Raw genomic sequence first — 20954 nt, forward strand, 5'->3', positions numbered from 1 at the left:
AACACCTTCATGAAGAAGTCAATCGTATTCCGATAACAATCTACCCTCTGATGCAATCAAAGAGTGAGCATGTTTACCCTTTTCTTTCACAACCTTTGAACATTTCCTTACAAGTAAATGAATGTCCCAGAACACTGGAATAATGAAAGCCTCCTTGCAGAAAAAGCAGGAAGCTGGAGGCCTTCAGCCTCTGAGATAGCCCCTCAAAGCCAATGTCATTGAAGCTGTACGGGACTGTTAGGACAAAGGGAAAAACTATCCTGGCAGCTTAGATGGCCTTTCACAAGTTCTGGAGAACCATGGATCAACAGGAGATGACAACAAGAACATTTGTAAGTGTCTCAATAGGAATTTCAGTGGTTTTGATGGGAAATCAAATTTCCTGCTCACACCCAGCGGGCAGTCGGCATCTCGCCACTGCGAATGGGAAGAGGGACCTGCTGACTCGGCCTTGTGCTGCAACTGGGCTAAAAGACCAGAACAGCAGACCTACAGCTTGCATCACTCAGTAATGAGATGGCTGCGTTGCTTAATCAGTCTCATTGCAAATTGAGTGTGAGGCTTTCCTTTTCACTTAACCATGATGATATACACTCACCTAAAGGATTATTAGGAACACCATACTAATACTGTGTTTGACCCCCTTTCGCCTTCAGAACTGCCTTGAAATGATTCGACCTTTGTGACATGGTGCATTATCCTGCTGGAAGTAGCCATCAGAGGATGGGTACATGGTGGTCATAAAGGGATGGACATGGTCACAAACAATGCTCAGGTAGGCCGTGGCATTTAAACTATGCCCAATTGGCACTAAGGGGCCTAAAGTGTGCCAAGAAAACATCCCCCACACCATTACACCACCACCACCAGCCTGCACAGTGGTAACAAGGCATGATGGATCCATGTTCTCATTCTGTTTACGCCAAATTCTGACTCTACCATCTGAATGTCTCAACAGAAATCGAGACTCATCAGACCAGGCAACATTTTTCCAGTCTTCAACTGTCCAATTTTGGTGAGCTTGTGCAAATTGTAGCCTCTTTTTCGTATTTGTAGTGGAGATGAGTGGTACCCGGTGGGGTCTTCTGCTGTTGTAGCCCATCCGCCTCAAGGTTGTACGTGTTGTGGCTTCACAAATGCTTTGCTGCATACCTCGGTTGTAACGAGTGGTTATTTCAGTCAAAGTTGCTCTTCTATCAGCTTGAATCAGTCGGCCCATTCTCCTCTGACCTCTAGCATCAACGAGGCATTTTCGCCCACAGGACTGCCGCATACTGGATGTTTTTCCCTTTTCACACCATTCTTTGTAAACCCTAGAAATGGTTGTGCGTGAAAATCCCAGTAACTGAGCAGATTGTGAAATACTCAGACCGGCCCGTCTGGCACCAACAACCATGCCACGCTCAAAATTGCTTAAATCACCTTTCTTTCCCATTCAGACATTCAGTTTGGAGTTCAGGAGATTGTCTTGACCAGGACCACACCCCTAAATGCATTGAAGCAACTGCCATGTGATTGGTTGGTTAGATAATTGCATTAATGAGAAATTGAACAGGTGTTCCTAATAATCCTTTAGGTGAGTGTACAAAGATTAAAGTTATTGTCTACATTTTCTGCTGGCCTTACAAGGCTTCATAGTCTGTGTGGCCCTGTCTCTCAGAGGTGTGCCGCCCTGGGCCTGGAAGACCTGAAAGACGAGTGTAAATGATTGGGCATATCGTTAACAAACCTCGTTACCCCATTAGCAGTGTTGTAATTCCTAATTGAATTGAATTCCTGTGGAATCGTGCATGCTGAACTGTTGTTGTTGTTGCATTAGAAGAATTATTATTGTTATCGTATGACCTGTGATGAGTTAGGGTTTCTTTCCGAGTCATAAGGAAAGTCTGGGCGCAGGCCACAGACAGGATCCCCCCTGGCATCAGCAGTGTGGGACGTCAGCAGGGCCGTGGAATACCTGATGCCCAGCTGACTCATTCTCAGATGACCAGACATGGGTAAGACCAGGGAAACTTCCCTATTTTAGTTTTTTGTCTCTCCTGGTGTGGTGGTGTGTGACCTTGTGGGTCTGTGACATTACTTGTATTGTTGGGCCAGGCAGCCGCCACAGGCCTTGGTTAATAACTTAATTGGCTAATGACTTAATTGATTCCAAACATTCTGAACTTGTGTGATCAAGCCCATCAGGCTCAGGGTAGATATCATGTGAAGTGAAGTGGTGTTGTGGTTGATTTAAGCGAGGGAAGACTGTCACAGAATTAAGGACAATGTCTGTTTTTGAAGATATTGATCATTTAAGTGGGTTGAACTTTGGTATCGAGCTTTCAATGGTCTTCCTGAAGTACTTGGTGGGGGAGGGGGGCAAGGACAATTCAAACACTATCGGACTGTATCAAAACCGCAGATAAGACACATGCATTGTTCTGATGTTGGCCGCAGCGGTGGCTTCTCAACCTAGGCAAGGAAAGTGAAATAATGTGGCCAGTTGTGTGTGCACAGATGTTGACTGCACCGAGATGCTGTTTTAGAGTCACTTCAGTGAGAGACTGAGGGACACGCTGTGCACCGGCATCACTCCTGCTGCGCTGCACAGACTTTATAAATCAAGACGTATTGCAAAACCAGGTAAGTCACAGTCATAGATGATTTCTGTGTACACACTCCACCGCACGCACGCACACACAGCCACACAACGATACATTTAGAAACACAAAACAGAAAGAAACAACACTTGTGCTTTTAATCACAAAAGGATTTAATCATATTTACAACTGGAAGATATCTGGGGGGGAACTACATTAAGAGACAGAGTGTGACGGTTGTCTGCAGTCGTAGCACATGGACCCGTCTCACTCACGCCTGGCTCTGCAGTACGGGTCACGGGTCTCTCTTCACATGCGATGCGGTATCCACAGTAGAACTGTGCGCTCAGTATACTGCAGAAAGTCGCAGTGCTAGAACATTAAACATCAGAACAAATGAAAGTAATAAGAAAACTGTTTCTATGAAATATGGGAAACTGCTGGAGGAAACAAAACTACTTACTTCTCGTTCAAATTAGGAAGTTATTTGTGAAAATCAAGATGTTGTGGTCACATCTGAAGGGCTGAACTGAGCGGGACAATCCATTTTAGGCACAAAAAAGACTTTCCACCTTTTAAACATATTAATAATATTAGGGAAATTCGGCAGGTCACTGCTGAACACTTGGCCCGTGCAGGCTGTGCAGCTTTTGTTTTTAGAGCTGGGGGGTCAGGAGAGGCTCTGAGGCTCTGGACCTAGAGGAATCGAGGGTCGGCTGAGGGGCCGGGGGGCTCTTCCAAACGACCTTCAGGTGTCTGCCGGAGTCCTCTGCACTCTCTGCGGGGGGTGGGGGGTGGACATGGACAATATCGCAGACCCTTCACTGCACTCCATCTTACACAACACTGGTGTTGCCTAATAACACCCCCACCACACTCGCCAGTCAGTCCAACGGTCCCCCAGGCCCCAGCTGAGCACTTGAAGCCCCACAGAGCTGCGGTCGTTTCAAAGGGTGGGGGGGTCATGACCTCTGCTGTAAAGGGTCTCTTGGGGAGGATGTGGTGGACATAGGGGACCCGACAGGTGGAGAACTGGTGTTTCTCCCCTCATCAGCGGGTCCGATCCTACAGTGCCGTGGTGTCGCATTCTGGGGGCCCGGAACCTCCCAGAGACCCCAACTGAAACACCCGGACCTCAGAGGCAAGTGTGAGGGCAAGATCGAACAGCTCCCCGCCAACGTCCAGAAAACTGTGACTGTTAGCCAGGAACAGCCCGGGGGTTGGTAACGCAGCTCCTGTCGTCTCTTTGAATATATATAGCTATATCCACACCATTAATCAAATTCTCAACAGGAGGATTTACATCTTGGCAGCTGGACTTGGACCAGGTTTCCTTTAAACAGAGCCACCAGTACAACAGCAGAGCCAAAAAGAGGAAAGTGGAAGGGGTGGGCTTGAAATTTACATATTTCATAATCGCAGAGGAATCTATGAAACCGGTCTTCAAAGGCCAAAGGGAGCGATAATAAGTTAGAGGTTTTTCTCCCCTCGCTGTTTCTGATCCTCCGTCACGGCCGCAGTTCTGTACTGGCTGTGTGAGTGAAGCGAGATCTGTCCCACTGCACAGGCACCAAAAACAACCCGTGGTGGAGGGTGGAGGGTTCAGAAACGGCACTGTGCTCACCCTACACACCCACGCGCTCTGAGCCACTGAAGGCTGAATCAGAATAACACGGCCTCCCACTGATCATTATCAACGGCCTCGTTAATGATTCCAGAGCACATTCCACTGGGACAGCGTGACAAAGACTCGGACGGTTGTATACGACAGTAGCTCGTGTTTATATAGGTTACTAATGTACATCTTCAGAGAAACAAAAACGACAACAGCCAAAAAACAACAATAACACACAATTGATCCACTACACACTGATTACAGCTACACTGCATACGACGATAGTGCCTGAGCCGGAGAGCTTTCACTGCTCCCGTTTCACTAGCGGAAGTTCAAGGGCAGAAGCGGGAGGCTGGCTGTGGGATGTGGGGACTTCTAGATTTTGGACAATAGATTAGTCAAGATCTATACTCCTCCCTCCCAGTCTTCCCAGTTATTGTGCATCAGTGGTTCCAGACTCTTCAGCAAAAAACAACAACAACAAACAAACAAACAAAGCTCTGATTGGTCGGCGTAGAAAGCCCCGCTACCGTGTCCCCAGGCCGAAGGGCAGGTTCGGTCCGCAGGGGACGCAGGCCAAGGGCCCGTCGATGCTGGGGACCTCAATGGTGCTGAAGAAGGCTCTGCTGGGGTCCCGGCCGGACTTCGAGTTGGACTGCAGCTCCTTCAAGTGGCTCAGGATCGCCCGCTTCTCCGCACGGCGCATCGGCCCCCGGAAATACAGCACCGCGGACACGTGCTTCTTACTGTGGGGGGTAAAACAATTAAATATGCAACAGTAACATTCTGAATGACATCGGAGGAACTGGCAGAACGGAGCCGCAACTGAGCGGGCCCTGCAGGACGGGGCAGTATAGTCCCACCTCTGTCAGATGGGAAAATAAAGACACTTTGGAGCCGTGTGTGTGCATGGCTACAGTCTTTTTCTCCACCGTACAACTCATTTACAGTAAAGTGTTTCTCCAGCTGGCTTCGCATGAAGATAAAGCATCAGGGAAAATCAGTGCAAAAATGTTTGCCAAATACCTGACTTTTCCCTCATTGTTTCAGAGAAGTGAGTAAGACTGGAACCGGCAAACGTGACTGGAATTCAGGTACAATGTGATTCATTAGAGTTAATAATATGAGTATACAAGTACACTGGGTACAGCAAGGCAACGCTGGTACAAAGACTTGATTAAGTCTCTTACGAGTTGAACCCCTGTCCAAACCCACCTTCCTGGGCTCCCATGCTGTAAGGCTATTCAAGAATATAACAGGTATTTTGGGTCTCTCGATACTCGGTCAGTGGCTATTGTTATGCAACTGACAAGACGTTCCCTTTCTTGGCAGCCCGTAATCGCCCTACTTTCTGAGACAAGGCAAGAAGTGGTCTATAACTGCAGGCTGCCAGCTGAAGGACTGATTATTTCCCCGCTGCATCTATAGCGTGGCTCTGGAGTGGCAGGATCTGATAATCCCAGACCCAAGCCGCTGTCCCCCGGGTTCTCAGACTTCCTCTCGTGATGTCAGTCAGTTTCCTCTGCCCTGATCTCTTGCACCTTCCTTGTGTTTTGTATGGTCTGTATTAATAATCGCACTGCTGGAAAGTCCCTCGAAAAAACCATCAGCTCTGAGGCCAGCTCTGTTCAGTGACCCGGGGAAACAAAAGGCCCCTTCTGCAAGAGCTGTGAGTGCCAGGGTGCCAGTCTTTTTAGTTACAGATTAAAAACCCAAAGCAAATCTGCAGGCTTTTACTTGGCAATGTGCAGCTCTGTGTTGTTCAGACTCGACTTGTTAAGTTGAGTTATATACTATTTTAATCTCTGATTTGCATTTATCTCTGGGCAGAATGGGCCTTTTTAAAATATCCCTCAGTTCAATGCATGTCCTCCTCACAGATTAATCCAGTTTTACTTGTTTATAGAGTTTATAGAGTGCCTCAACACAAACACTCTCCTTTCTCCCCAAACCACAGAGCCCCCTCCCTGACCAGCCTCTCTCTCGTCTGTAATCATTTCCCTCTGTGTAGCAACCCAGCCCCCCGGCCCAGACTCCTCTCTGTTCCCCAGTGCCCCCCCTCCATCTGTTTAAAGCTCCTTTTAATCACTTCTGTGCCACAGACTCGCAACCTGTCAAATCGTAATGGACTATAGAGCAGAAATCCCAGAGTTTCCCAGAAGCTCAGGAAACAGAAAGTGCCCCAGTGAGGCGCAGGGAAGAAAACTCCCAGGATCTATAAGGGAAAGTACAGAACGGTACCCCCCCCCCCCCCAGCATGCTATTGTCAAAGCTGCCTCTCGCAGTGTAGATGACAGGCAGCCGGACAGGTTTTGAATTGATTCGAAACTCCGGCTTCATTAGTCACCGTTTTACGTTTGAACTTGCTCCCTAACGAGCTGCTGTGCATGATGGGGAGGGAGGGGGAGGGAGGTCTGGACTGCCCAGGCTTACTCACAGCCCAACTGTGCGTCACGTTATAATCCTGTCCTGGACTCCCCAGCAGGACCCAGTAATGACCCTCTACCTCTTTTTAAGCTCCCTTGTAAAAGTCATTTGAATAAGAAAAGAAAAGGAAGAGAGCGATCAGAAGGCAGGGAGGGGTGTGCGTGTGTGTGTGTGTGTGTGTGTGTGTGTGCGTGTGTTGCAGATTGGGGGGGGGGCGGATTCCTTTTGCTCTCCCCACGTGTGTGTTTGTGGCCGCAGCCTTTCGGGATGTGGGAGACACTAATGCATGTGTAGATCTATAAAAACATATTGATACTGCAAAGCACATGAAGTTGAAAACAAAAGGAAAGGCGTGGCGTATCTGCAGACGCCCCCCAGGCTCCGGGACGCCCCCCTCACCCCCGCTGAGTGTACCTGATGTCGGGGTAGTCTTGGACCAGCGGCTGCAGCCCGTTCTTTATGTCACCCCTGTTCTTCGTCCCGATGATGTCACACAGCTGCACCCCCACAGGGCGCAGCCAGTCACAGGTCGTGCCCTGGGGGGGCGAGAGGGCACAGAGCGTTACTGTTATTGTTTCTATTGCTTCAGTGAATAATTAGAATAGGGCACCTGATGACTGGAAGGAGTGCACAACGGTTGATGGCAATAATAATAATGAAACTGATTACAGCAGCAGCCCTCCCCTCGCTCAGTGGAAACTGGCAGCGCTGCAGGGTCACTGAACAGCTTGGAGGTCAATTCAATCCATCAAAAGGTTTCCAGTCACAGCTCAGGCCAGGGAGTTCACTCACAGCCCAGTTCCTCAGTCAGAGCGCAGCGCAGCACTTTCTGAGCCCCGGATGAGTCGCGTTCATGGAGAGGTGGCCCTGAATCTGTGCTGACCCAGGTCAACCTAGAAACACTTCTCGTTCCTCAGTAGTGATGTCTGGTAGTGGCACGATGTCTCAGAGTTAACCTGTCCCTTAATTCCCTGACCCTACATGGACTCTCTACCTCATTAAGCCATCGATGGTCCAACACCACATATGAGGTGCTTTCCTGGGCAAACACTGGATTGGCCCCACAGGCAAACGGGGAGAACCAAGGGCAAGAACGGGAGATGGTGCAATTCCCCTGGAAGGGCGTGTAAACTCTTTCACACTATGTGGAGCTTGCAGGACATAAAATCAGATTGCTCCATTTGCTCCGTTTTGTCATTAATGTGTCCTGGTTGTCTACCATCATGCAGGATTGATGATAAATGAGCAAAGAAGCAAACTGTTGGCATTGCAACACAGAGCTCCAGAACACGGCCTTGCGCAAGCCACATTGCTCAAGAAAGGCTTCAATTGATTTCACTTACTGACACTGAGACAGGAAATTATTTGACACACAACTAGGAGACAATGCTTAACTGGCTCCATTTAGCACAATGCATATTAAAAGTGACGTTAATCAAACACCAGAGGAGCACACAGACCCTCCAGGACCTGACTGGCCCAGTGCTGGCCTGAGACCCCCTCCGCATGATCCGATCTGAGTGTGCCGCCCCCCACGGCACTGGGCCCGGCTCTCGGGGACGGTCACTCACCAGGTTATCAAACAGCCGGTCCAGCACCTCCCACTGCTGTCTCATCTTGGCCGCCGCCTTCTCGTGCTTCCTGTTCTTGCAGGAGTAATCGTTCTTCAGGACCTGAGAGATGTACTGCTTGGCGAGGTGGTAGTGGACATCATTCACAAAACCCTGCTCTCCGCGGGAAAGAGGAGGAGAATGCGAAAATAACAAATGGCTATAGATGGATAAAGATCTTGCCCTTGGTGTTCTGCAATGTCAGTTTATGCGTGATCACACAGAATGTCTGTCCCTGAATGATCCCAAGGAGTCAGCTGTGTGTGTGTGTGCCTGTACATGTGTGTGAGTGTGTGTGTGTGTGTGTGCCCAGTGTGTGGGTGCAGTGTGTGTGCGCCTCTGCATGTGTGTATGTGCGCAGTGTGTGTGTGCCTGTGCATGTGTGTGAGTGTGTGTGTGTGCGTGTGCGCAGTGTGTGTGTGTGCAGTTGTGTGTACCTGTGCATGTGTGTGTGTGAGTGTGTGTGTGTGTGTGTGTGTGCGCAATGTGTGTTTGCCTGTGCGTGTGTGAGTGTGTGTGTGTGTGTGCGCAGTGTGTGTTTGCCTGTGCGTGTGTGAGTGTGTGTGTGTGCGCAGTGTGTGTGTGTGCCTGTGCGTGTGTGTGTGAGTGTGTGCGCAGTGTGTGTGTGCACAGTGTGTGAGTGTGTGCAATATGTGAGTGTGTATGTGTGCAGTGTGCCTGTGCGTGTGATGAAAGTGGAGGGAGCAGAGCCACAGCCATGGGACTCCCGGGAGACTCTCATGACTTCCGTCACGGTCACTTGAGCTGCAGTGTTTACTTCCTGTTATCCTCTGCAATCGCAATGGATTGCTCCTGTTGCTCGCCATGAAAACCCAAGCGGCCCGTCAGTCTCACTTCCTCTTACCGAGTTTGTCAACGTGTTAAGTTAACTAAGTGTTATGTTGTTAAGCAGCTTCATTGTCCAGGTCTTGGCACATTAAGGTTTTCAATGCAGGTGAAACACAGAGCTGAGGATTTGCCAAACAAAAGCAAAATGGACCCCCCCCCACCCAGGGTCCGGGCACCGCTCTCAGGAATGACTGGAACTACTTGGCGGTCGGTCTCAATTTCCCGATCTGCCACGACCTGGGGAGCCCCGGGACTTTCACTCCACGTTAAATATGTAAATAACATCTTTCTTTTTAATGAATCATCCTTGGCAGCAAGATCACCGGCACTTATAACAATATATTGTGCTAGATGTTTATACACTGCACTTCCTATGTGTGGGGAAACAAGGGCAGGAAATCCTCAAGTGCTTCCCTTGACTATAAAAAGCCTCCAACCTGGCAAACACAACCCGTCAGCACAGCAGGGCTGGGCTGGGTGGCTGGAAACCTGCTTTGCAATGGGAAGTCTGTGTGTGTCTGTGAGCCCCCCGCCCAGTCTTCACCTGCATGTACGGGGGCTTCATTCTGCGGTAGTGCTGGGAGACCTCCTCCGTGATGTCCACTATCTTCTGGAAATCGGTGTCGGTGGTCAGCCACTTCCTGGTCATCATTCTCCTCATGTAGGGCTGGGGCACAGAGACCGCACACATCAGTCTTCACACTGGGGCAGCAAAACTGGACAAGCGTTCAGACAGTCTACTGGGTCACAGATTCACCAGGAAATGACCACCGTCCATCGCAGAGCAGTCACCCCTCCGCCCCAAACCCCAGCCCGGAAACACATGTAAACCCCAAAAGCAAGCTTCACACATCTTCAGACCCAGGGGGCATCAAAGGTCCCTGTGCATTTCACCACAAACACACAGTTCCTGGAATTGAATATGGTTTCATCATGTGGGTGACGATTTTACAAATGGAGAAGCTGGGATAGAGGTCAGTTGACATCTCAAGAGAGATCCTGGAGAGATTACAGCAGAAGCAACTCACACACACACACACACACGCCTCACCTTGAGCCCCTCCATCAGCTGGTCCAGTAGCGCCGCTGTGAAGCCCTGTGCCCCCCCCTCCAGCTCCCGGATTAACTCCCCCACCGGCACCGGGCTGCGCTCTTCGTACTTCTTCACTTGATCCCTAGGCCATTAAAACATCAATTAATCAAACAATTAATTAATGAAGTGCGTTTGACCATCGCGAGGGGAAATGTCTTCAGGTTACACCTCTACTGGCCGTGCTGGTCTGGGAGGCTTAACTGACTGATTGTAAGAGTCAATTATCCCCTGGGCGGCACAGCACCCGTTTTAAGGAGCCTCTGCTCTCCAACAGAAGGAGACACAGAGACACTGGAGAAACACCGACTGGGGGAGCTTTGCCATGTTTTACCTCAGGCCAGCGTGCTCTCTCTGCCCATGTCTGAGGTCAAAAGGTGAACACTAGAATGCAAACAGACCAGGGTCCGGTGCACTCTTGTGTTCACCTTTTGACCTCAGACATGGGCAGAGAAAGAGCCCTTGGTGTCACATGACCTCATCACATATGGAGCTCATGGCATAGAGGCGTTCCACACAGATAAAATCCCCTGCACCGACAGGACCCCCCTCCCCTCCACCCAGGAAGAGTCCGCACATGGGGGTCCGGTGCAATTTCTTCTCAACACCATTCAGTGACCGGGGTCCCACTGGCACTATTGCCCCCGTCTTCCCTGTGAAAACGACCCCCTCTGCCCATGAATTACAGGGGCAGTTAGGCCACAGTTTGCCTTCAGGGACAATCAAGCCCCATATGATTTCATGGCCTCTCCCTGCCCGGGCATTTCTGTGCATTTCCCAGTGGTGCTGTGCTGTGCTGTCCTGCGCTGTCCTGCGCTGTCCTGCGCTGTGCTGTCCTGCGCTGTCCTGCACTGTGCTGCGCTGCGCTGTCCTGCACTGTGCTGCGCTGCACTGCGAGATGTAGCGCTCGGATTGCCAGCAGGCCCAGAGCTGCAGTCTTTCCTGGAAACCACGTGGCTTCTCGCAGAGCCTCTGACTGCAAAACCATTAGCTGATGTCATCCACTCTGAGTTACACTGGCAGCTCAGATAACGGCAGCCCCCCCCCGCCAGGCTGTGACTACCCTGCAGAGCCACAGCAGCTGCCGGCGGAGGAGTCTGCACCGAGAACGAGCCGCAGTAACTAGATTGTGAGTGTATTGTGTCTGAGTTCTAATCTAAAGGAACTGCAGCAGAGCACAGCTGTACAATATTGTTGAGAGCAATAAGTAGCGAATAGCAGTGATGCAAACACTTTACACGTGTGTGAAGACGCATACTGCCGTCATACAAACACCCTTTCTGGGTCAGGGATCGATGCGTTCAGTGAAAAAGAGAGCACAGTCCTGCACAGCTGTGCTACGCATGTGGAACACCATCCCCTCAGCACAGAGCCATCTTTCCAGTGAGTGTTTTAGTCTGCACACACACCGTTCCTTCATTGTGTGTCCCCGGCTGCATATTGACCCCCACGGAAAGGGCCAACCAGGGGCCGCATTTCATTAAAACAGGTAGTTTTCTGATCTGGGGGCGGTGCTGTCGTTTTATACCACAGGACACACCCGCTCGAGCGAGGGGCTGGGGGACTCACGTCAGGTCCGAGAAGCCGTTGACGTAGGTGACGACGTACGCCACCCGCAGCGACGGCGGCCGTGAGGGGGGCGGGGGGGTGCCGCTCCATTCCCTGAAGTCGGTCTGAAACCTGCGGGACAGAACCGGGACAGAGGACCATCAGGGTGCGGGTCGTGATGCCGTCTGAGCATCGTTGTTGTCAAAGAAAATGTGAAAAACTGATGGAAAGCCCCTGGATTACATCACGGGACATTTCCCTTTCCTCTGCTCCGATCTGAACCGCCTGATGTCATAGAAATTATGGAGGTACAGCGGCCCTCAAAAGTATGCACCCCCCTTGGACTTTTCCACATGTCATCGTGTTACAGAACGGATTGAATCAGGAGTTTTTCCACTGATCCACACAGAAAATGTCCATAATGTCAAAGTGAACAATATAATCTGCAAATTGTCCTAAATTAATTACAAAAACAAAACAGAAAATACTTCCCTTGTATAAATCTGGGTAATATAATTTACAAATGATCGTCCAATATCTTTATTACCATGTTTTTCCAAAATCCTGGAAAAGCTGGTGTATAAAAGAATGCTGAAACACTTAAGTTAATACCCTACTCTACATGAGCAGATATGGCTTGTGGATGAAATCTTTTCAGCCTCAAACAACCAGGGATCTGCTCTGGGAATTTCTCTCGATTTATCCAAATCATTGGAAGATCATATTAACTTTGTTTGTAGTAAAGTGATGAAATCTACTGGTGTGATTTATCAGGCTTTCTAACTCTATACTACAGTTTGATTGACCCATATCTTATCCACTGTAATATTGTCTGGGCCAGCGCATATGCTTCCCACATGCATCATATAAAGACATTTGCCAGATTGGCCACCTCATCTACTTACTTGGCTCCATCTACCTCACATTATACATTCTAACTCAGATACAGAGTTTCCAGACTCTGGAATTCATATATCCACGTTGCTACATCACCATCTGCCCCCACGAACTTCAAACATCCAGTCCGACACCCGTGTGCGCCAGACTGGACGGGCACTGTTGAAGTGTTGGCCTCATATGGAAGAGGGGCTGTCAAACCAGTGAGGAACAGGGGGGCGGTGTTGATGTCTGTCCGGGAACGCAGTGACACAGATGGGGCCTGTCAGCACTCGCGTTGCACACAGAAAAAAAACACCAACTTTCCAGGCACTCTTGGCCTGTTTCACAATCACCCACAAACAATCCCCAACCCTCACACAGGTTTTGCAATAATAATAATAATAATAGTAATAAAACTGGTTCAGTCCCTTACTGTTTGGAAAAGTGTTTCAGTTCGTCGGCGCAGGTGGACACGACCTCCTGCTCCAGACCGATCTCTCTGGAGTTGTTCACGTAGCCGTGGATCAGCTGTGGAAGAGCAAACCAACAGGCCGGTCAGCGCCAGAGCGGAGGAGACGAGCGCAGCCCTGTGGGCTCTGCTGCCCTCTAGTTTCCCGTGGTGTGTACTGCAGGTGTCACTCTGCGGGACACTGGTTGTGGACAGACACGACCGGCACACCCCACAGCTCAGCACGTCCCTGTGTGTCAGTGATGTCTCGCATGCATGTTAGGACATGAGTACCTACATCTGCAACTGCATGAAACTGTACAGGGTTCAAAATCGCAATACATGTTCTAATGCAGGGGGTCCCAGCCCTGGACCCGAGGACCCCTACCCTGCTGGTTTCTGTTCCAACCAAGCTCCCAATTACTTAATTGAACCTTTAATTTCACTAAATTGGCTTACATTAGATTTTTTTAATTGAGTAACTGATAAAGTTGGTTCCTTAATAAGATAGGACCTCCAGAAATCCACAGAATTCTCTTCCTCGTGCAAAATTCCGCAGAATCAGACACTTTTTGAATGATAGACTTAAAAAAACTAAAACAAATGTGGTAACATGTATAACCACTAGTTGTCAATAACGTTACATAAAGTAAGTAGGGATTATTCTGAGACATGGAAATTGTAGATCAAGCAGCCATCATTCTCTCAGGTTATGCCTTTTAATTGTTCATTTCATTTAATGAAACATTTATTCCGATCTTAAAATCTGCCGCAGAATTCCACAGAAAACACCTTTTTAAATTAAGAAATTAAGACAAAATTCTGCAGATTTCTAGGAGTACTAATAAGATAACTATACAAGTCTAAACTTAAAAGCCCTACTGTTTAAAATAATTAAAATTAAATTAATAGTTAAATTACGGGTTCAATTAAGGAATTGAGAGCTCGGCTGGAACAAGAGCCAGCAGGGTGCGGCCCCTCCAGGACAGGCTGGGAGCTGGTCTGATGGCATGTTCTCCACTGTGTCGTTCCGCTGTGCAGTGCTGCGGTTCGCACGTCACAGGTGGCTGTGTCACCGCAGTGCGTCGCAGTACCTCACACACAGTGATGTGCATATCGGAGTGGTAGTAGTCGTTCAGTATCTCCGGCTCCTCTTCCTTTTGCCACACTTTTTCCGATTCCATTTTCACTGTGTTCTTCAATGAGGTTCTCAGCTTCTCCTGAAACACAAAAGGAAAATCCACAATTATCAAAGACTACTACCAATAATAATAATGCATTTTGATTGATAAACCTTGAAATGCTACAGAATAGTTTGTTTTGTTGTTAGTGGGTTACAGTATATTGTTTAAAAACTGTAAACTTGTGTCTCGTTTAATTGGGTGCACAGACTTGTATCTGGTTTCCAGTTGAAAAAAAAACAAAAACTGTAGTGAATGAAATGGATTGGACTGCTCTGACAGCCACACCCGAGGAATGAATCGAATCGATTCCCTGGACTGAACTCAGTCCAATGAAGGATTCAGTCAAAAGAGCTGAACTGCCCGTTCGAAATGGTAATGTTTAGATGGCGAGGTATTCTGAGTGTTGCACCACTGTTTTCAATTGTTAGATTATAAATCCATAATTCAGTACATAGCACAGAACAGGTATGAAGTAGAATCACTGCATCACAGAATCTGTGGCAGGAGGTTTTACCTGCAAGTCTTCCAGGAAGTACTGGTGAGCCGTCTCCATCTCGCCCTGGTCCAACAGCGGCCCCAGCCCCTCGCTGCCCATCTCTGGCTGCAGGCTCGGGCTGCCCATGATCTTCTCACTGTGGGGCACAGAGGACTTAAACACCTGCCTCCTGTCATGGGGGGTACTTTTCCAAGTCTGGGGGGTAATGCCACTGCGACAGGCTCACCTGGGATATCTGCCGATGGTCCACTGGAGGAGGTGGTAACTGTCTCTCACGTCCAGCTTGCGCTGCAGGATCTGTTTGAGGTGCTGGGAGATGGCCTGGTGGTAGCAGTCCCTGTAGGTGCTGAAGACCGCGAAGCTCGGTGGGTAGATGGCCTGTAGCTCCTTCTTCACAGTCTGCAGGTCCCCCACGATGGCGGCTCCCAGCAGCCCCAGGTGCACGGACAGCCAGGCGGGGTCCTGCTCCTTGGCGTCCAGCTGCACACTCTGGATCGTGGCCTGCACCCCTTCCTGCACCCCATGTGTCCACGTCTCTTTCCACGTCTCAGGCCCCGACACCTCGTGGCCGCCCTCCCCGCCGTCCTCCTCCTCGATGATGGTGGCCACATTCCCCAGCAGCTCCTTGGTCCGTCCAGGCAGCCTGGTGGAGTCCCTGACGATGCCCCTCACCTTGTCCCGCAGGGCGCCGTATAGGAGGTTGAGGTCCTTCTCCTTCCTGGCCAGCTCGATGGTGCCTGCCGCCTCCCCGGCCGCCTCCTTCTCCGCCTGCAGCTCCAGGCGCAGAGACAGCAGGTTCAGGTGAGCGTCCTCCAGCACCTCCGCGTCGATGAGCTTGCTGATCTGCATGACTGTGAGGAGACAATTCAATCATCAACTAATCAATCAATCAAGGACATCATCAGTAAGTCAGATCTGCACCTGCAAAGAAAACCAGCAGCACGGACTTCACCCTGAGCGCCTCACCTGACAGCGGGGGGCTGGGGATCACTCGGCTCTTGGGCTGCTTCTCGCTCCGCTCCTCCTGCAGCAGCTCTGAGCTCAGGGCCTCTGTCAAGGTCTGCAGGGCCTCCACCCGGGGCCCCTTGTCCTTCTTTAGCCTCAGGCTGAACCTGCCGAAGCCCCCTTTCTTCAGCGTGGAGGGGGAGCCGGACTCCGCCGGGCTGACGGGCTGAGAGTCAGGGGCGTCTGTGAGGAGAGAAGAGCCAGTCAGAGGCGGTCTTCTGTTCTGTGCCATCCTTTCTGCCCTAGCTTCCATTCTTCTTTCTCAAGATGGTTTCAGTGAATGACAGCCATGTGTTTTAGAGACGGTTTGGAAATGTATGCAGCTCAGTTTCGGTGCAGTACCTGAGTTCGGTGTGGAGGGCGGCTGGGGGTCTGGCGAGGGGCTGCCATTCTCCACCCGGGCCTTCAAGCTGAAGCGCCCATACTTCTTGAAGGGAGAGGTGGCCTCAGGGCTGTGGGGTCCTCCTGACCTTTGACCTGGTAGAGTGAGAACTGAACTAAACTGTAGTTTCATCTCCTCGTTCCCCGTCACCAGCACTGACACACTAGTACAGTATTAATAACATTCACTGCTTTCATGGGCGTCTCTATCCATTACACCTGATCAGGGTTTACAACAGCACAGTACAATAATAATCAATAATAAGACTAGTGTATTGCAACTCTACACAACGCTCTATCCCACACACACACCTCTGAGCAGCAATATCTGCTTCCCGTTCATCTAAAGAGAAGAGTCTTCTCTCCACAAACTCCTCAAAGGGCTACCATTATTTCATTTCACTTTCATTTTCCCCGAGTGCCGAGGAAGAGCAGCTCTGTAGAAATCCCTCCTGCGTGTCTTAACCTCCACATACGTGTGGAGACTTGAATCACAGATGGGTTTTGTCCTTCACTGCCTGGAGGAATCTGAAATATAATCTGTGTCGACACGGGGGATTGTGCATTTCTTTTAAATAGCCTTAAAAAAAGTAACTGAAATGGAAGAATAAGAGGCCCACGCAGACTAAACAGGTTTGCTTGGTCTGACTGGTGCTACTACACTATTGCGTACTGTGATACAGGGCTCATACACAATGGACACAATCCTTTACTGTCTCCTCCGGTATGAAGTGATTTAAATCCACACTTGCTCACTCCACACCCACCCCCCCGTCTCCCTGCCCCCTCACACTCCCTGTGACCTTGGGCTGAGGTCAGCTGCTGTGCCCCCAAACGAGCTTCGCTTTTCCAACGGAGATCCGTGTGTCACTTACTTGGGGAGTCCGGGGGCTGCGACCCCGTCTTGGAGACAGAGTCTTCCTCATCGGGCCTGTGACGGTCGGCTCCCTCGTCCTTCGACCTCCTGCGGAAAGGGAGCAGGCCGGTGGGGCTGGTCGCCTGCGCCGCCTTGCGGAAACTCTCCCTGAAGCTCCTCCTCACCTTCCCCAGGACCCCCCGTGGTCTCTCGAACCCGAGCCCGTCCGCCTGGCCCCCACCATCCTCCGGCGTGTCCTGTCCGGGAGCCTCTGTCGCGGGGACGGTTGTGGCGGTGTGGTCGTCTGAGCCCCTGACCTCGGCCGCCTCCACTTCACCCTGCGCCTGCTGGGCCATTCAGAGCCCGTGTGTCATCGGCCGGCGCCTGCTGTGCGGCGGGGAGAGGAGAACAGGAAGAGCTGAGAATAGGGAAGCCTGAAAGTGTCCAGGTCAGCAGTGCGAGGCAAGGACGGAGAAATGAGGAAAAACAGGCCGTGTTGGTCTGCAGCCCGTATGCATGTCAGCAGTTAAGGGGGAAAAAAGGGAAAAGGCCTATTTTGTGCTGCGGCTTCTGCGTTTGTTTACTGCAAACACAGCTTCTTGTGTTGACAGTGCACATGGAACAAGGCATGACTGCCTCGTCACCGGCCGTGGGCTAAGGACCTGTTTCCAGCCCTTCTGAGTGACGCCTCAGTGGAAAGACACGCATCAGCATGGGACATCCTGTGAAAGTGACTGGAACTACGACAATTCAGGTTACATGCGATTGATTACAGAGTCAAGACTATAGAGCTCAGTATAGAGAGACACTAGGTACAGCGAGGCAGAACTGTCAGCCCTGTCAGGACAAGTCAGCCCATGAACATTCAGGGAGACTGGACTTTAAACTGTGGAAGGAGCCTGGGCTCATCAGGGTAGCAATGCACAGGATGAGTTGTCAGGAAGACGTGTGTGGAAACGACAAGTCACTGCAAATCGACTGATTCAATGCCATCACTTCAGTGCTTGTTGTGTTAATTGTGCGGTTCCACATTGTGTCATTGTAACACCACCGACACAAACATCACACTCTATTTTCACTCAATCCTCTAAGCCTCTTTCCATTGCTTTCCAACAAATCACTCAGCAAGAGTGACAGCATGGTGTGTCCGTCTGACTCCCGGATGCCTGGGGGCCAGCAGCGCTCTCTCAACAACACACACCCACAGAGCGAGGGCCACGGTCATTGGCTCCCTGTGCGTTTCAGACACCGAGTCATCAGACTACAGGCCAACCCCACCGATTCTCAGCGTGGAATCGTAAACCTAATCATAATCAGAGCAGAACCGAGCTCTCGACACACTCCCTTCAGAGGCAGCCCGGGAGTTTCCCAGCCTCTTAGTCTGATCAAATCTGATTCACCATTAAGCTCTCAGAGCCTCACCTTGCAGGAGAGTATGAACGGCAAGGACTGAAGTATAAAGCAAAGGCTCAGTATATAAACTGCTGCTGCAGAGATTTGTGTTCTTTGAAACCTGGAACAATGGACCTTTGGTTTTGCCCTGTTTACACCACGCAGCTCCCAGGACCGACACGAAGGACAATGTGCCAGTGGCGCTACAGCCTTCACCGACAGACAAAACAATCAAGCATCAAGCAGCACAATAAGCAGGGATCGCAGAGAGGTTCACACCTGGCCAGGGGGAGAAACCACGGCTTTATACTTGAAATACAAATCCGGTGCGAAGAATATAATCATAGCTGGTTGCCTTACCTCTACACGACTGTGGTTTTAGTGGAGATCTGAGCTCCGCTGGGGCCGTGTCTGAGCAACTCCAGTCGCGGTGCAGATACCTTGCCTTGCTTTCACTTTCACTTAGGGCAGCTTGGGATTTAAAGGTGCGTACCTGCCTTGGACACAAAAAAACAAAGAAACTAAATTCTATATACCGTACGGAAAAACTAATAATAAAAATGTAAAAGATCTTAATAATAAAAACAACAAGACAAAACAGCCCCCTGCTCAGGGTTGATCAGGTCAACTCACCTTGAGCCCAAGCTGCACAACAGCCACAGGATGCGGTTAATGATTGACGGCAAGCAACATGCGAAGAGGGCGAACCTCTGCCGTCGTCTGAACGTGGAGCTGTGGAGACAGGGGGCGGGGGGGTGGGAAGCCTGACCGGCTGATCCTGATACTAAGCCCGGTCTCCGCCGTGTAAACACTCAACCTGCGTTTACTGCCAGAGCTTCACTGCGCTGGCCTCCCTCTCCGTGTCTTCAGAGGCCAACCTCATTCGATCTCATGGAGGGAATCCTGAGTGTGTTGTCAGTTGGTGCGAGAGAGAGATAAAGGGAGAGAGATGTGCAGGAGTCTGTGGGCTTCACAGAGCCAGCGTCCGGCCTGTCTGCTGACTGACCCGACAGGGTGAGGGGTGCGCAGCCATCTCCCTCGACGCCAGCCCCGTTTTATTTATTTATGCATTTCTTTTGGGGTGGGGAAGGTGAGAAATTAAGCCATAGCCGGCCGTGCCACACAAGACTGAATCTACTGCAGGACAAACAAAAGACAGTTAAGCAGAAGGTGTTGATGTTATGTCAAACCCAACCACACCAGCAGGGCAGCCCAGCTCGCTGTCTACCACCTTCAGAGCTTTTATTTTTTAATCCTGTTTTATTTTATACTCCAAATGAGGATTTACTGCTTGTGTAAATATCACCTGTGAGTTCAGGTTCAGAGTTTGAGATTGCAGGAGAGAAACAGCAGTTTCCCCACTCCACCACTAGAGGGTGTCAGCTCCCCATTTTTGGGCTCAATGCCAGTGACTACCTGGCCTGGCTGTGCGCTCGCTGGGCTCCCTGTGCGGATCCTTATTAGATGCCCTTTGAGTTTGAGACATGTGGCGGTGTGGTGCTGTGCCAGGTGAGGGCAGGCTGGCACGCAGCCGGCAGGAAGACAGGTTAACAGTCAAAGCGTCTTCCAACGAAAGGTCACTCAGAAAGGCCCTGCTGCTAACCGACCTACATCTGCTGGGAGATTCAAAATCAGGGAAGATTGTCTAGTGAGAACTACGATCGTCCCGATTATATTTATGTTCTTTGTGTAATCTGGCACCCAGTGTCAAGACTTCCGGAGCACATTGGCAGTATTTCGTGGCTTTTCTTTCTCAATAAGACTCTGAAGATGTGCAATAACATATTAACTCAACTCTGTACTCCAGATAGCAGACAGGACAGGACAGGACAGACCGGAATGACAACAGCGCAGACATGGCTGCAGATCATTTCCCATTTGCCTGTTGACTATTTATTTATGTGTATTTATTTATAACTGATATTTTTATTACTGTGATTGTTTATTTCTGTTCTCCCACTGCAGCCAGACTGTCTACCAGGCTGTTCATTTCAAGGACCCAGTTTTAAAAACACACACAGTACACAGAGAACGATGATGCCCAGTTAAAGCGGTCGATCCCTCCTATAAAGAAAAAGGCAAACAAAACACTGTGCATGAAAGTGAGCATGGTGAATCATTGTTTATTGTATAACAGTAATAAAATAATATGGAAAAACAGGTGACGGAGATACAGAGGATCCGCGGACTCTGAGAAGGTTCTGAGCCCCGAGCAAAACCAGGTGCGGTTATTTATAGGTCAAGACCTCAAAAGCAAACAAAGAAAAGTCTATATATGGGAATAATTAGGAAGAATCTGTTAGCTTTGCATATTAATCAGCATTCAATGCATATTCATATTAAATGCTGATAAATATGCAACTCTAACAGATTATATTGGCTACTGAATAATAAACAATAAACAATATAGCTAATGAGTAGATATGTCAAACCCTCTGGTACATTTCCACCTCAACACTGCTGTAACCTTGTGGATGACTCTCAGAAACAGGAAGGTTTGTTAGCAATACAGCCTCGTCCCCTGAAAGTGTCCAGGCAGAGAAATCAGATATTTTGAGAACGGAGTGTCTCCATTGGGCACAAATTCCTCAA

General features: G+C 49.8%; 1 protein-coding gene across 3 annotated transcripts; it reads right to left on the reverse strand.

Annotated features, from left to right (window-relative positions):
• Positions 1–2737: 2737 nt before the first annotated feature.
• On the reverse strand, positions 2738–18973 carry LOC136716931 (tumor necrosis factor alpha-induced protein 2). 3 transcript variants are annotated; one of them, XM_066694365.1, is made up of 14 exons: positions 18723–18973; positions 16990–17354; positions 16076–16225; positions 15695–15916; positions 14955–15579; positions 14747–14864; positions 14143–14268; positions 13034–13128; positions 11743–11853; positions 10135–10258; positions 9628–9750; positions 8196–8348; positions 7039–7160; positions 2738–4943 (listed from the first exon to the last, which is right to left on the reverse strand). In XM_066694365.1, the coding sequence occupies exons 2-14, from the start codon at positions 17324–17326 to the stop codon at positions 4724–4726; spliced, it is 2526 nt and encodes an 841-aa protein (XP_066550462.1). In that variant the 5' UTR covers positions 17327–17354; positions 18723–18973; the 3' UTR covers positions 2738–4723. The 3 variants fall into 3 exon arrangements, with proteins under 3 accessions (XP_066550462.1, XP_066550461.1, XP_066550463.1); XM_066694364.1 differs by having other exon boundaries at positions 16990–17357; XM_066694366.1 differs by having other exon boundaries at positions 16076–16210; positions 16990–17357; positions 18723–18972.
• Positions 18974–20954: the final 1981 nt, after the last annotated feature.

Source organism: Amia ocellicauda, chromosome 21, assembly GCF_036373705.1.
Source record: "Amia ocellicauda isolate fAmiCal2 chromosome 21, fAmiCal2.hap1, whole genome shotgun sequence".
Classification (NCBI taxonomy): Eukaryota; Metazoa; Chordata; class Actinopteri; order Amiiformes; family Amiidae; genus Amia; species Amia ocellicauda.

Coding starts and splice junctions, on each gene's coding strand:
- LOC136716931 (XM_066694365.1), bottom strand. CDS start 17,326: ATGGCCCAGCAGGCGCAGGGTGAAGTGGAGGCGGCCGAGGTCAGGGGC. Junction 14,269..14,746: donor ACTTCCTGGAAGACTTGCAG/GTAAAACCTCCT, acceptor TTTGTGTTTCAG/GAGAAGCTGAGAACCTCATT. Junction 10,259..11,742: donor AACGGCTTCTCGGACCTGAC/GTGAGTCCCCCA, acceptor TTAATGGCCTAG/GGATCAAGTGAAGAAGTACG.